The sequence below is a fragment of the Cebus imitator genome, unplaced genomic scaffold (assembly GCF_001604975.1).
Source record: "Cebus imitator isolate Cc_AM_T3 unplaced genomic scaffold, Cebus_imitator-1.0 Scaffold399, whole genome shotgun sequence".
Taxonomy (NCBI): domain Eukaryota; kingdom Metazoa; phylum Chordata; class Mammalia; order Primates; family Cebidae; genus Cebus; species Cebus imitator.
The window spans coordinates 1527257-1542643 of NW_016107714.1; the positions used below are offsets into that span (position 1 = coordinate 1527257).

The following is a 15387-nucleotide window of genomic DNA, read 5'->3' on the forward strand; positions in this document are numbered from 1 at the left end:
TTGAGACAGAGTTTCACTCTGTCACCTAGGCTGGAGTACAGTGGCACAATCTTGGCTCACTTCAACCTCTGCCTCCTGGGTTCCAGCAATTCTGCCTCAGCCTCCTGGGTAGCTGGGACTACAGGCATGTGCCACCATGCCTGGCTAATTTTGTATTTGTAGTAGAGATGGGGTTTCACTATGTTGGCCAGACTGGTCTTAAACTCATGACCTCAGGTGATTCTCCTGCCTCAGCAGCCCAAAGTGCTGAGATTACAAGTATGATCCACTGCGCCCAGCCAGTACCTTTCCTTTTTAAGAACTTGAATTTTTTGGAGAGCACTGGCCATTTGTTTTGTAGAATGCCCCTCCATTTGGGTTTGTCTGGTTGTTTTCTTATAATGAGATTTAGGCTATATATTCTTGGTAGCCATACAATATAAGTTGTATTATGTCCTCTCAGAGGTCTTAGTAGGTACACTCATATTTGAGAATCACTGCCAACTAGCTCAAATTGCAGCCAACTTTTAAAATAACATTTTTAACATTTATGCTAAAGAAAACAATTATTAAGATCTCACTATAAGCAGAGATGTAGTCTAGATACTTCAAATGTCTCATTTAAGTTTCATAATAATGTTTTATTATTATTCCACGTTCAAAAATGAGAAAACGATCTCAGAGAAATTTAAGCCTATGAGCAGCAGAGAGAGGAGTCAAACCTAGGCCTATATAATTTCAGAGTCAATGCTCGATTCATATGGTTTGGCTCTATGTCTCCACCCAAATCTCGTATCAAATTGTAATTCCCAACATTGGTTGAGGGGCCTGGTGGGAGGTGATTGATCATGGGTGTGGGCTCCCTCCTTGCTATTCTCAGGATAGTGAATCAATTTTCACAAGATCTAGTTGTTTGAAAGTGTAGCACTTCCTCCTTCTCTCTCTCTCTTCCTCCTGCTCCAGCCATGTAAGACATGCCTGCTTCCCCTTCACCTTCTACCATGATTGTAAGTTTCCTGAGGCCTCCCCAGCCATACTTCCTGTACAGCCTGTGGAACTGTGAGCAAATTAAACTTTTTTTCTTTATAAATTACCCAGTCTCAGGTACTCTTTATAGTAACGCAAGAACAGAAAATTGGGACCTGTAGTGGGACATTGCTATAAAAATACCTGAATATGTGGAAGTAGCTTTGGAACTTGGTAATGGGCAGAGTTGGAAACAGTTTGGAGAGCTCAGAAGAAGGCAGGAAGATGAGAGAAAGTTTGAAACTTCCTAGATACTCATTGAATGGTTGTGACCAAAATGCCAATAATGATATGGACAGCGAAGTCCAGGCTGATGTGGTATCAGATGGAGATGAGAAATTTATGGAGAATCAGAGCAAAGGTCACTGCTGCTATGCTTTAGTAAAGAGATTGGCAGCACTGTGCCCCTGCTTTAGGGATCTGTGGAACTCTGAACTTGAGAGAAATGATTTAGGGTATCTGGTGGACAAAATCGTTGGGCAGCAAAGTGTTCAAGAAGTGGCCTGGCTATTTCTAACAGCATATGCTTATATGCTATGCATGAACAAAGACATGATCTGAAAATGGAACTTACGTATGTAAAAGTTTGGAAAATTTGCAGCCTGACTATGTGGTAGAAAAGAAAAACCCGTCTTTAGGGTAGAAAAGAAAAACACAAACTCAAGCCAGCTAAATAAATTTACATAAATAAAGAGGAGCTGAAAGTTAATAGCCAAGACAATGGGGAAAATATCTCAAAGGCATTTCAGAGAAAGGCAGCCCCTCCCATCACAGGCCTGGAGACCTAGGAGGAAAGAATGTTTCCCTGGGCTGGGCCCAGGGCCCTGCTGCCCTGTACTACCTCAGGACACCACTCCTTGTGTCCCAGCCACTCCAGTGGAAGCCATGGCTAAAAGGGTCCCAGATATGTTTCAGGTCACTTCTCCAGAGGATGCAAGCTGTAAGCCTTGGTGGTTTCCACATGAGTAAACAGAGGACAAGTCCGTGGGCACACAGAGGGCAAGAGATGAGGCTTAGTAGCCTCGGCCTAGGTTTCAGAGGATGTATAAAAATGCCTGGATGTCCACACACAAGTATGCTGCAGGGGTGGAGCCCTCATGGAGACCCAGTGCAGAGGGGAAATGTGGGTTTGGAGCTCCCACACAGAGTCCCCACTGGAACCCTGCCTAGTGGAGCTGTGAGGAGAGGACTACTGTCCTCCAGAATACAGGTAGTAGATCCACTGATAGCTTGCACTGTGTACCTGGAAAAGTCTCAGGCACTCACCCCAGTCTATGAAAGCAGCTGTGGGGGCTGTACACTGCAGTCACAGGGGCAGGGCTACCCAAAGCCTTGGAAGCCTATCCCTTCCATCAGTGTTGCCTGGATGTGAGACATGGAGTCAAAGGAGATTATTTTGGAGCTTTGAGATTTAATGATTGACTTGCTTGGTTTTGAACTTGCATGAAACCTGTAGCCCCTTTGCTTTGGCCAATTTCTCCCTTTTGAAATGGGAGCACTTACCCAATGCCTATACCCCCATTGTATCTTGGAAGTGACTAACCTGTTTTTGACTTTACAGGCTCATAGGTGGAAGGTACTTGCCTTACTTTGTTTCAGATGAGACTTTGGACTTTGACTTTTGAGTTAGTGCTGGAATGAATTAAGACTTTCAGGAATTGTTGGGAAGATGTAATTGTGTTTTGAAATGTGAGAAGGATTTGAAATTTGGGAGGGGTTATGGGTGGAGTTATAGGTTGGGCTCTGTGCCTCACCTAAATCTCATGTCAAATTGTAATTCCCAGTATTGTAGGAGTGGCCTGGTGGGAGGTAACTGAATCACAGAAGTGAACTTCCCCCGTGCTGTTCTCATGATAGTGAGTGGTTCTCATGAGATCTGTTTGTTTAAAATTGTATAAAACTTTTCCTTTCTCTCTCTTCCTTCTGTTCCAGCCATGTAAGATGTGCCTGCTTCTTCTTCACCTTCTGCCATGATTGTAAATTTCCTGAGGTCTTCCCAGCCATGCTTCCTGTACAGCCTGTAGAACTGTGAGCCAGTTAAATCTCTTTTCTTTATAAATTACCCAGTCTCAGGTAGTTACAGCAATGTAAGGACAGACTAATACATCAGTCCACTCCCCTATACCAGTAAGGTCATCCTGGAAATCTACCTTAAAACCAGATAGGAGATGATGAATCATGGTCTACCTTGGGGGCAGAGCTAGAAGGAATAAAGCAGATACACAGGTTGAGCAGAGCTTCTTTGCTGGGCACAAGTGCCCTTGGGTGAAGTGGAACAAAGAGAGTCCTAAAAGCTCCAGGTAAAAGTAACCTAGCAAGGCCTAGCCTCACTAAGGACATATTCACAGATAGTGAGAGTACTTGGAACTTCTGCTTTTAGGCACAGGCAAAAGTCTGTCTGTGACACTCAGCAATATATGAGCAAGAATTTCAAATATGCTTAACAGGTGACTTTTTTTTTTTTTTTTTTTTTCTTTCAAGAGAACAATGGATCAACCTGTAGATGGCTGGATAAACCATTAAAACAGCCAGGTAAAATCAGAACATAATACAGTGTCCTACAACATAAAAGACTGGGCTGGCCAACACAGGTCTAGTTAATGTAAATGTCTATTAAGACCTTCCTATCTAGTAATCAGATACTTGCTGTGGAAAGGAGATCACAATGATCAATGTAGACAAGCTCTGCCTAGGTTAATATATTAGAAGTGGGGGAGGCAGTGTATAGGCTTCTTGGGATAAGAAAAGACACCAGCTTCTAACTAAAAGACACCAGCACCAAAGCTTTAAGGAACAATGTAGATTGGGGAACAGAGGCATAGTTGAGTGGTCAGAATTATGGAAGTCAAAAGCCTAAAAATGCATTACCGGCTGTTTACAGTAGGTACACTGCCATCTCAAACCTGCAGTAGGGCTTGAACAGGCACATTGGCTTGAGGATCTGACTTTTAAGATGGAGATGGCCACAACAGTGTTGTAGCCTCTAAGATTAGGCCTACAAGTCACCTTAACAAGAGTAGTTGCTCTAATATATTGATTCTTTATAATAGATCAACAACTAGGGGATTCAGTTATGCATTAAACAAATGTTTATCATGTACCTACTCGCTTAGGCAATTTTATGTCTCGAGATACATCAGTAAAAAAATAACATAAACTTTATATTGCTTATATTACAGTGAAAACAGAGAAAAATTATGAATTACCTACCTATATTCCTGTACTCCTTTCCTTTCCATGGATAATTTTGAAGCAAATTTCAGATGTTATATCATTAAATTAATAGGTATACTTTTTTATTTCAGGAAGTCTTTTTATTACATAGGAATTAACATATTTTAGAGTTTGCCTTTGGTATAGATTTTAGATCTGATGTTCAGCAGTTTTTCAGAAGCCTTTATTTCTTTTTTCTCATCAGGGACTCTCGAAATGAATTGAGCAGAAAGTAAATAGATTATCACCTATGTCACCTAAACACACAGCACTAGTGTCAGTGCTCTTTGGGCATTCTGTAATTTCTAGTAACTTTAACATTATTTCTTCATGCTAAGAATCATCTACATAAATGCCAATAGCATCCATCCTTATACCTGCAAGGATATTAAAATTTCCTATGTGGCTGATTTCTCTCGAATTACTAGCAGTAAAACTCCTATTAAAATAGAAAGCTTATTTGTATGCATGTTGTTTCACAAACTGCAGGGTGCAGAACAAATTAAGACACTCTATTCTGCTTCCCAGAGAGCTAGTGCATTAGCTTCTTATTGCTGCTGTAACAAACTGGCACAAATACAGTGGCTTAAAACAACACAAATTTATTAACTTATAGTTCAGAACGTCAGAAGTTTAAAATGGGTTGGCAGGACTGGGCTCCTTCTGGAGGGCCTTGAGGAGAATCTGTTTCCTTGACTTTTCTAGAAGCCACATACATTTCTTGGTTCTTGGCCTCCTCCTCCACCATCAAAGCAGCAGCATAGCGTCGTCTCTCTCTCTTTCTGTGCTTCATTTATCACAGTGCCTTCTGTCTTTTATCCTCCTTCCTCCCTTTTATGAGGACCCTAGTGGTTACATTGAACCCATTCAGATAATCCAGAATAACCTCTTTATTTCAAGATACTTGATTTAATCAAACCCACAGAGCTCTTTTCTTTTAAATGTAAGGAAAAATTATGAATTACCTACCCATAGATTCTGGGGATTAGAATATAGGCATCTTTGGGAGATCATGATTTAGCCTGCCATACCCAGTCAGCTTAGGGAGAGAGAAAAAGGGAAAAGGAAGGAGAAACCAAGCAAGAAAAATAGAGGGAGGCAGCTGGTGGAGAGATGACCACAGGTTTGCAGTAAGATGGTACAGACAAGCAGGTGAAGCATCCCTAGGTGTCTGATTTATAGAAAGGTGCTATGGCTTGAACATGTCTTTCAAGAGTTCATGTGTTGAAAACTTAATCCCTCTACCTCATGAATAGTTTAATGGATTAATGAGGACTCTTCCCTCATGAATAAATTAATGCCATTATCACAGAAGTGGGTTCCTTATTGAGAGAGTAGCTTTGTTTCCAAAGTGGGCTCCCTCTGACCTTCTTGTTCTTGCCCTCTTGCCATGTGATGCCCTGTGCCATGTTATGACACAGCAAGAAGGCCCCCATCAGATGCCAGTGCTATGCTCTTGGACTCCCCATCCTCCAGAACTGTAAGCTAAATAAACTTCTTTTCTTTATAAGCTATCCCATCTGTGGTATTCTATTATACCAACAGAAAATGTACTAAGACAGAAGGTGTTCTTCAACAGCTGGCAAATTAATGGATGGAACCCTCTATGTATAATCTGCTGAAAGGTTTAGAAAAGTGGTGAAAATATCACAGAGAATGTTTAATGTTTACAAATACGTCATTTAACCAAGAGTAATTTTTATACTAGTTGTTTATTCTGAATACATGCACACATTTAGACCCTAAGAACCTTAAAATAAAAAGAAAAATATTAGCCAGGAGTAGCCTGCTAGGTCTGTCATAACAAAATACCACGGACTGGGTGACTTAAATGAGAGAAATTTATTTCTCACCATTCTAGAGGCTGGAAGCCCAAGGTCAAGGTGTCAGTTTTGGTTTCTCCTGAGGTCTCTCCCCTTGGCTTGCAAATAGCTGCCTTCTTGCTTTGTCCTCATATGGTCTTTTCTTTGATGTCTCTTCCTTTTGTTTTGTTTCTGTTTTTTTTTTTTTTTTTTTGGGACACCATTCCCATTGAATTAAGGCCCTATCTTCATGATCTCATTTAACATGAATTATCTCAAGGGCCCTTTCTCCAAATACAGCTACATTGGAAGTTAGGCTTCAACCTATATTTTTGGGAGAAGCATAATTCATTCTATAACATCAGGAATCAGAATGTACTGGATAAGACAATCTTCTAGATACTGTGTTTGGTACTTAGAGTACACAACAGATAACACTGTAGTAAGAATGGGATGAAAGAGACAATTCCCAAAATGGAACAAATACAGTGAAGGCCTAACTCCAAGCCATTCAGCAATACCTTCCTCCATAGTCAAAGTGCTCTAAGCAGAAAGAAACACAGTGCAAAAGTCCTGAGAAAGAAAAGATGCTTAGCAGAGTTGAGGAGCAGAGAGATGATCTCTCTAACAAGAGCATGGGACAAGAGGGAGGAGAGTAGGAAGGTAATTTTTTATTAATAGTTAAGGAATGATCACATAGGGCTTTGAAGAACATGGTAATTACTTTAGATTTTTATTTTCTGCAGAAAATAAAGTTTTATCTCATTGCCATTGTGTGGCTGATGAACTTGGGGTCGGAGTGGCGGAGTGGTAAGAGAACATCTAGGAGACTGCCTATGAGGCTACTGTGTTTCTTCAGGTTGGGGAAGAGGTGGTTTGCACGAGTCAGAACAGCCTAGTGGTATTCCATGGTCATATTTGTAATGTATTTTGAAGGTGATCTGAAGGGGCGTACTACTAAATTAGATTTGGGGTATGAAGGAAAAGAAAAGAATCGAGCTTGTAGAAAGACCCCTAGAGAACCCAACATTTTGAGAGCTGAATTGGCAGGAGATGCCCAGAGGAGATAATGCAGAGTGCTGCCTCCACTGAAAGATCAGGACTGGGGTTACTAGGCAGATTGTGGAGCAACCAGGAAAATAGTTATCTTCCTTAAAATGGAATTAGAATGTGATTTTCCAATGATATTTGATTCCTAAAGAGGCAGAGACTGACCATTGGGATAAACTGGATTGCATCCTCCATAGCTATGCAGTAATTGTACATGTCAGCCGCAGCAAGACTTACGGCATGACTCCTGTGATTTTGTAATGAATAAAACAGAAAAGTATAGGGTAGACAATGTAGAGATTAGTAATTTATTGGTGAAATTTGCTCCAAATGACAAATGACTCAATTGCAGCTTAGAAGTACCTTTCTTATAACTATAGAAACCTGCCCATTGCTTAGATGATCACATAGAGGGCTTGCTAATTAAATTTGTGTATGATGTGAAATTGAAAAGAGACATGAATACATAAAAGACAAAATCATGATCCAAAACCATTTATATTTATATCTAAAAAATTTAATTTAATGAGGTTTATGTAAGGTCTTGTACATGATCCATAAAAGCTCCACAAACAACTGAACAAATGCAAGTGTGGAGAGTCATGAGTGGACAGAAACATCCATAAACGATATAGCAGTTTTAGCATTCAGAGAGGTCAATATTGTCCTGCAGTATGATATGACTGCCAAATAAATTAATGCAATTCCAGGTGGTATTCATGATATATTATCCAGAGATAAATATTAATCAGACCACATTTAATCTCTTTGAAGTCACAACTTAAGAATATTGACAAATGGAAATACAGAAGTTTAACCAAGACAGAGAGACTGAAAAACACATCTAAGATATGGAAGACCTAGGTTATGTTTAATTCATTCAACAAATGTTTGCTGTATGATTAGCTTGTGTCTGGTGTCTTTATAAGCACAGAAGCTACAGTAGGAAAAAAAATGCTTTTAAAGGGATGAGACTCTAGAAAGAAATAATAGCTAANGAGATAGAAGATGTATTCTGGATAGATCAAAGCAGAAGTTTTAATGATTAGGAGCTTTAGGAAAACCTAATATTAATAAATTATTTTGACATAGTAACTTCTCTTTTACTAGACTTGTTAGGAAAAATAGGAAGTCATACATTTAATTCTTTTCTAAAGGTGTTTTAAATGCACATTTTAGAAAAGTAGAAGTACAAAAAGAAAGAAAAATCACTCATAATTCACTAACTTTGTGGTAGTCACTATTTCTTCTTTCTCTAAATATCTGTCTCCTTACATACACACACACACACACACACACACACACACACACACACACAGAGAGAGACACGGACACACACACACAGAGACACAGACACACACACACACACACACACGCCCCACTAATGCTATAATTCGATTTACATGTTAGATGGTTGAAATCTTACTATGCTATAGCTTTATGTTCCTTTTTACTAAACATTACAAGTATTTTTATAACATTTAAAGTTTTCTGTATCATGTTCACGATGGAACAATATTATATCATATGTGCCACGAATTTTTAAACCATTATGTTGCTAGAAATTCATGAGGTTTTAATTTATTTGGTCATAAATGAGTCTGTGGTAAGTATCTTTGTGGTCGTTGTGCTGTCATCTGATTATTTACTTGGAACAGAGTTAGGAAAGTGTAACTCCTATACAAAAAGCTACGGGATTTTTAAAAGATTTTAGATGTATATTATAAAATTAATTTCAGGAAGATTAAACCCATTTACATGCTTATTAGCATGAGAATTCCAATCTCACTTCACTCTTAGCAAACATTATTTTGTTAAAATCTTTTTTAATTTCATGGGCAAAAATTGGTGTTACATTTTAATTTACTTTCCTTAGATGACTAATAAGCACCTTCAGATGCTTATTAACTACTTGTCTTTTCCGTAAGTTTTCTTATGCTCAAGTTTTCCAATGGTGGTGTACAATTTTTCTTATTGACTTGAACATACTCTCTAGACAGTAAGAATATTACTTTTTAAATCTTTATTATGTCTTTATGGCAATTACTTTTTCTTCCTTGTCTTTGTTCTTTGGTTTTGATGATTATATTTAGATAGCAGAGAAAAATATTGATAAATTCTATGATGAAAAATAACATTTTGTAAATATTATAAAATAATATAAAAACAAAATCCATATACCTATGAGACATTTGCATCAAATGTTTCCAACAAAATATTAACATGCCTAATATTTAACACTTCAAGCAAATCTATTAAAAATATCAAAATGCAATAAATAGGTGCAAAAAGGACAAAAACACACAAATAAATCCAAGAAAGAGTTTAACCTCCATAGCAATAAAATAAATCAAAACAAAACATCAACATCAATGATGAAATTACATCTATCATATAAGCAAATATTAAATGATAATACTACTGTCTGCATGGTGATACAGATGCATGCAAAATTTGGGAAAGCATTTTGGTAATATGCTACATATTAAGAATCTTGAAATATTCTTATTTTTGTTTCAGTACTGCAGTTTTGGAAAATTGAATTGAATCAGAGATATGAAACAGGCATGTTTATTGCATCATAATCTGTAAGCCGTCTACATGTACAATATAAAGAGATGATTTAAGTAAATTATGTTCTATTTATAAAGTGAAATGTCATGCTGCTAATGAGTGAAACTATCATCTTGGAAATTAAAACAGCTAAGAAAATATTCAGTAAAATGTTTCAAAGATAAAACTGTGGATAGCCCCTGGAAAGCAGAAGAAAAAGGTGAGAAAGATATGGAAATACTGGAATCTGTTTGGGAAGGCCAACATCCAATTAATAGGTTTCCAAAAGGAAGAATAAGTAAATTAGTGGAAAAGGAAATGATCAAGGAGTAAAAAATGCAAGGACGTTTTCTAGAACTAAAAGATATTTGCTTCCAGATTCCTGGGTCCTCATGCCCATCACAATGCATGGGAGGGATATGTGGGGAAGAGACTCACACCAGCAAAATCATGACATTTCAGAAAACTCTGGAGATAAAGATGCTAAGTGTTTCCAGAGAGAAAATCATATCTTAGGCAAAGGCCTGAAACAAGAAGGTAGCAGATATTCTGAACAACAACACTGCAGGCTAGAAGACAAAAATGTCTTTGAAAATCTGAGAGAAAAGGATCTTCAACCTAGAGTTCTATATCCAGACAAACTATCTATCATACAGAAGAGTACAATAATGGCATTTTTTGGCCAGCAAAATTTCAAAAAACATACATACATTTACCTTCATTGAAATCCTCTCAAGAAACTACTAGGGGCTGTTTTGTAAGAGAAAAGCAGTGTTCAGGAAGTAAGGGTCTCTAACAGGAGGGCACCAAGCCAAGATACCTTCGGTCAGCTGTGCAGCAGGCAAAAGGGAAGCAGTCTTAATAACATTAGGTGGACAGAGGAACTCTGGATGGGTATCTCCTTTGATTTATCATGATTACCAGTATTCCTTATCATTTTCCCAACTGTGATTGGCTACCTGATAGATTTGAATGTGAAGAACAGTGTAGTAAGTGGTGTTTTATGTAATTGTTGAAGGATGTCTGAAGACTAAGAGATTATAAGAAATAAAGCAAAAATTTTAATGAGGCAATGTTAACTCCAAGGTAAAGAAAAAAGATAGTAATGATCATAGTTATTTTGTTTTTTTAAATATTTTATTGACTACTTCTGTCATATCACTTAATGTTCTAAGCCCTTCACACATATTGACTCATTTAATTGTAACTATCACCTTAGCAAGTTGGTATCTTGCCATTGATATCTCCATTATTCAGAAGGGGAAACATAGAAGACTGACCTGAGGTGCCAGAATGGGATCCAAGCAGCCTGTTAGGCTCTGAACTGCCTCTCTAAGAAAGAAAATGTAATCACAGCATTCAGTTTCATTCAGCAGTGAACAATATTTGCATAGTCAAAATGGTAAAACCACTGAGTACAGATTGAACCAAAACTGTCATGTAATCATATCAGGACGAAGAGGGAGTAGGAAAAAGGAAAGAGGTAAAAGCAAATAAACTAACAAAAAACTTCGCCTACAATAAAAGTCAATAAATAACATCTAGATGCGTACATATGTGTGCATATATAGTATATATGTGTTCATGTGTGGATATATTTAGGTATTTATCAACTTCCTGTTGTCGCAGGTAATATATGTGAATATTTATGTGTGTGTGTGTGTGTATAATATGGAGGAAATATTTGAAGAAAAAATTGAAAGTAATAGCTTCTAATAGCTATTTAGCAGCATTTAATTTTTTTTTTTTTTTTTTTTTTTTTTTTTTTTTTTTTTTTTTTTTTTTTTTTTTTTGAGACAGAGTCTCGCTCTTATCACCCAGGCTGGAGTGCAGTGGTGCAATCTCAGCTTACTGCAACCTCTGCCTCCCAGGTTAAAGGGTTAAAGCAATTCTCCTGCCTCAGCCACCTGAGTAGCTGGTATTACATGCACCACCATGCCTGGATAATTTTTGTATTTTTAGTAGAGACAGGGTTTCACCATATTGGCCAGGCTGGTCTCAAACTCCTGGCCTCAGGTGATTCACCTGCCTCGGCCTCCCAAAGTATTGGGATTACAGGCATGAGCCACCATACCTGGCTGATTCATTCTCAACGAGAGGACTGGAGACTCAGTATTCCCATTCCTAAATTAATTGGGGAAGGATGCAGCTTCTCTGAGGTATGCTGGAGACTTAGTCTCTTCTACCTATCACTAATCTCAATGTCTTTGTCCCCCTCCCTATCATTCTTCCCCTTTCTGCATCTCCACCCCTACACTGGGTTCCACCACTCTGCCATGCCTGATTCTCCCACCCCCACCTTCTTTCCCCTTCTCCTTCCTTACCCATGCCCCCACCTTCCATGTCTGCTCCCCACTCTCTCAGTCCTAGTTGCAGAGGTCATCAAGTTTTACTTCCCCAAGATGGTGGAGATGCACAATTATGTCCCTGCCAACTCTATCCAGCAGAAGCTCAGCAACTGGGGTCATCTGAACAGGTAGCAGAATACCTGGGTGCAGGATTGGGAATATCTAGCCCCCACCCTAGGTTCCCAGGAAGGGCTACCCCAGCCCCATCATCTCCTGTGGTCTTGGTTGCTCAAGCTGAGATTGTATTGGTGGCAGAGTGGGGGAGGTTAAAACAGACACAACCCATCTGATTACACAATTAAGAGACTCTTCTGGCCAGGCACATTGGCTCACACATGTAATCCCAGCATTTTGGGAGGCTGAGGCAGGTGGATCACCTGAGGTCAGGAGTTTGAGACCAGCCTGACCAACATGGAGAAACCCCATCTCTATTAAAGATGCAAAATAAGCTAGGCATGGTGGCACATGCCTATAATCCCAGCTACTTGGGAGGCTGAGGCAGAAGAATTGCTTGAACCTGGGAGGTGGAGGTTGTGGTGAGCTGAGGTTGTGCCATTCACTTCAGCCTGGGCAACAAGAGTGAAACTCTGTCTCGAAAAAAAAAAAAAAAGATTTCTATTCGGAAGGAGGCAAGGAAGGAACCTCAGGACACCCACACAAGGAAGCTCAGATGCAATGTCCTTCCATTCTCCCAGGGCTGTGAACTTGGGACTGCCACCACCATGCCCCCTTCCCTCTCCCCCACCCCTCACCTCATTTCCCCAGGACCCAATCCACTATCCCTGTGTCTACCCCTCAGGAAGGTACTGAACAAGCTGAACTTTTCAGTACCAGATGACATGATGCGCAAGATCGCTCAGTGTGTCCCTGGAGTGGTGGAGCTGGTGCTTATCCCGCTGAGGCAGCGCTTGGAGGAGCGGCAGAGGCACAGGAAGCAGGGCGTGGGCTCCTTACAGGTGCCACCCCACTCGAGCTTCTCTCACTGCTCCGGGGGCTGGGTGGGGATTGCTTCCCAGACATTAGAAAGCCCGGCCTGGGTGCCTGGGTGCCTGGGTGATAAGTGTGGGGGAGGGATGCTTGGCTAATAGAGCCTGGTCTGGGGGCCTGTGGAAAGGACAGAGGGCTGCTTGGGGATGACTGAGGCCGGGCTCACGGTGGACCCGCGGGGTTCTTTCAGGAGCTGGCTCCCCAGGATGGCAGTGGCTACGTGGATGTGGGTAAGGTGGCCTTTCCCATTTCTCCTTCTCTGGTGGAGCTTTCCTTCTGTTCTTCTTCCTGTTGCTTGTGAGAGTGGAACTGGGAGGGGGAAGCAGGAGAATGAGACTCCAGCACAGTCACTCCTCCATTTGCCTTGTCTCAGGTTTATCACAGAAAGCCCGAGGTGAAGGTGCCCTGGACCCCCAGGGAGGGGGTCAGCTCAGGTAAAGAAGCTGGAGTTCCCGACTTCACCAAGCTGCACACAGGCTGGGGTTGGAGAGCAGCGGCAGGTGGAGCCTGAGGCAATGGGGAGGCAGAAAATGGGCTAGAGGGGAGAAGGGATGGCCTGGTCGAGGGCACCGGAAGGGTGAGTGTAGGGCCCGAGGTCCAGGCCTTGGCTAAGCTGCTTCCCACCCTAGAGGGGACCCTCCGCCCGCGGGTCGGCCTCCAGCGTATAACCAGGCGTTGCAGGACGACCCAAGGTTCGTCCTCCAGATCGCCGAAAAGGAGCAGGAGCTATTGGCCTCGCAGGAGACCGTACAGGTGAGGGGTCTAGGAAGGCTGCGGGTAGGGTCTCATGGCCAGTAGAGGCCGAGCAGGAGGGAGCAGGCCGCCGGACTTGACCCCTGCGCGGCGCGGTTTAGGTCCTGCAGATGAAGGTGAGGCGCCTGGAGCACCTACTCCAGCTCAAGAACGTGCGCATCGCAGACCTCTCCCGGCGGCTCCAGCAGGCGGAGCGTAAGCAGCGATGAGCTGTGGCTCAGGCCGCGCGGGGACGCCCCGTACCCTCCAGAGCTCCGATGCCGCGCCCGACCCACCCACTAACGGAGGGGCGTTTGGGAGGGTGGAGCCCGCTGCTCGCACGAGCCTCTTGGGCCCCGAGTGCCCTCCTTCCTTGGGATGGGTGAGCGTGGGAGAATGTGGAACAGGGAGCCGTACGAGCCGAGGCCCGGGACTGAGCCGCCTCCTCCCACTCCATCCGGGTCAGGAAAATGGACTGCTTTCCAGAGCCCAAAAGCCCCGTGCAGAGACCTGGCCTGCCCCCCAAAGTAGTGTCCAACACCTCGGGCCGGCCTTGCAGCTCCTGGCGCTGGGCCTTAGGGGGCAGTCCCTGGCTCGGTCCACACCCCCAGAATCAGGTCCTTGCCCAGCTCCGAGGACTGCGGTGTCTCCATCCAGGATAGTTCCCCTCAACCAAAGGGCCGCTAAGGGGCTCCCCTGCTCTTCCTGGGAGCTTACCTGGACCCAGCTCGGCGACGGAGACCGCAGCAGCTGGAGAGGAAGGGGTGAGAAGTGGGATCGCCAGGAGTAGGGAGGACATCGACTTGCCTGTAGCAGTCACCCCACCCTCCTCGCGCACAGGCTACTGAAGGGAAGGTTTAAAGGATACGGCTCAGGGCTGCCCCATTAAAGTTACTGTTTTGTTCTATTTCCTGTGCCTGCCTTCGCTTTCTGCACAGATCCCTGAGGGGAGGGGAGTCCCTGCTTCCCTTGTCCTCCATCTCCCCACTCCTGCCTCGAGTGAAAGAGCTTTCTAGACCCATAGTGGGTTTCATCTTTTGAGTGGCTGGGTCCTGTGTGGTCACGGCTTGTTAGGTTGATGACATCACTAGGGGTCAGGTTTTATGCACAATGACAGTCTAACTTCTAACCCTGGCCTTAGATTGACCCCAAAACCCACCCTCACAGTGTTCTCCAGCCTTGTCCAAACCCAACCCCAAACCCAGGCTTTAGATTCTTTCCAAAGGTGGTCATGCACTCACCCTTAACCCTGCCCAGGGACTGACCCCTAACCCAGCCCTCTGTAGAACTCCAACCCTACCCACGGACTGACCCCAACTTCAATGGACTCAGGCCAAGCTTTACTCCCTATCCTGGCCAACACACTACAGCCATGGCGTGACCCCAGCTTTAATGGCATTCTGACTCTCAGTAATGTGGAACATTTGTAGATCCTGAGATCCAGCCAGGATGGGTCAGGCCTGTAACCCCAGCACTTTAGGAGGTCAAGATGGGAAGGTCACTTGAGGTCAGGAATTCAAGATCAGCCTGGCCAGCATAGTGAAAACCCATCTCTGTTAAAAATACAAAAAATTATCTGGGCACGGTGGCTCACACCTGTAATCCCAGCACTTTGGGAGGCTGAGGCGGGTGGATCACAAGGTCAGGAGTTCATGACCAGCCTGGCCAAGATGGTGAAACCCTGTCTCTACTAAAAA

At 42.5% G+C, this 15387-nt stretch overlaps 1 protein-coding gene across 3 annotated transcripts in view; it reads left to right on the plus strand.

The window, feature by feature from the left end:
• Positions 1-14597, plus strand: part of SPEF1 (sperm flagellar 1) — a 23636-nt gene extending 9039 nt beyond the window's left edge. Inside the window, exons 3-8 of one of the 3 annotated variants that reach the window (XM_037731439.1) lie at positions 11988-12099; positions 12771-12927; positions 13149-13188; positions 13332-13392; positions 13588-13711; positions 13813-14597. In XM_037731439.1, the coding sequence (XP_037587367.1) occupies positions 12026-12099; positions 12771-12927; positions 13149-13188; positions 13332-13392; positions 13588-13711; positions 13813-13920 (564 nt within the window). In that variant the 5' untranslated portion in view covers positions 11988-12025 and the 3' untranslated portion in view covers positions 13921-14597. Of the gene's footprint in view, positions 1-11568; positions 12100-12770; positions 12928-13148; positions 13189-13331; positions 13393-13587; positions 13712-13812 lie in introns of those variants that run through there. The other 2 variants (XM_017508780.1, XM_017508781.2) reach the window with 2 other exon arrangements.
• Positions 14598-15387: the final 790 nt, after the last annotated feature.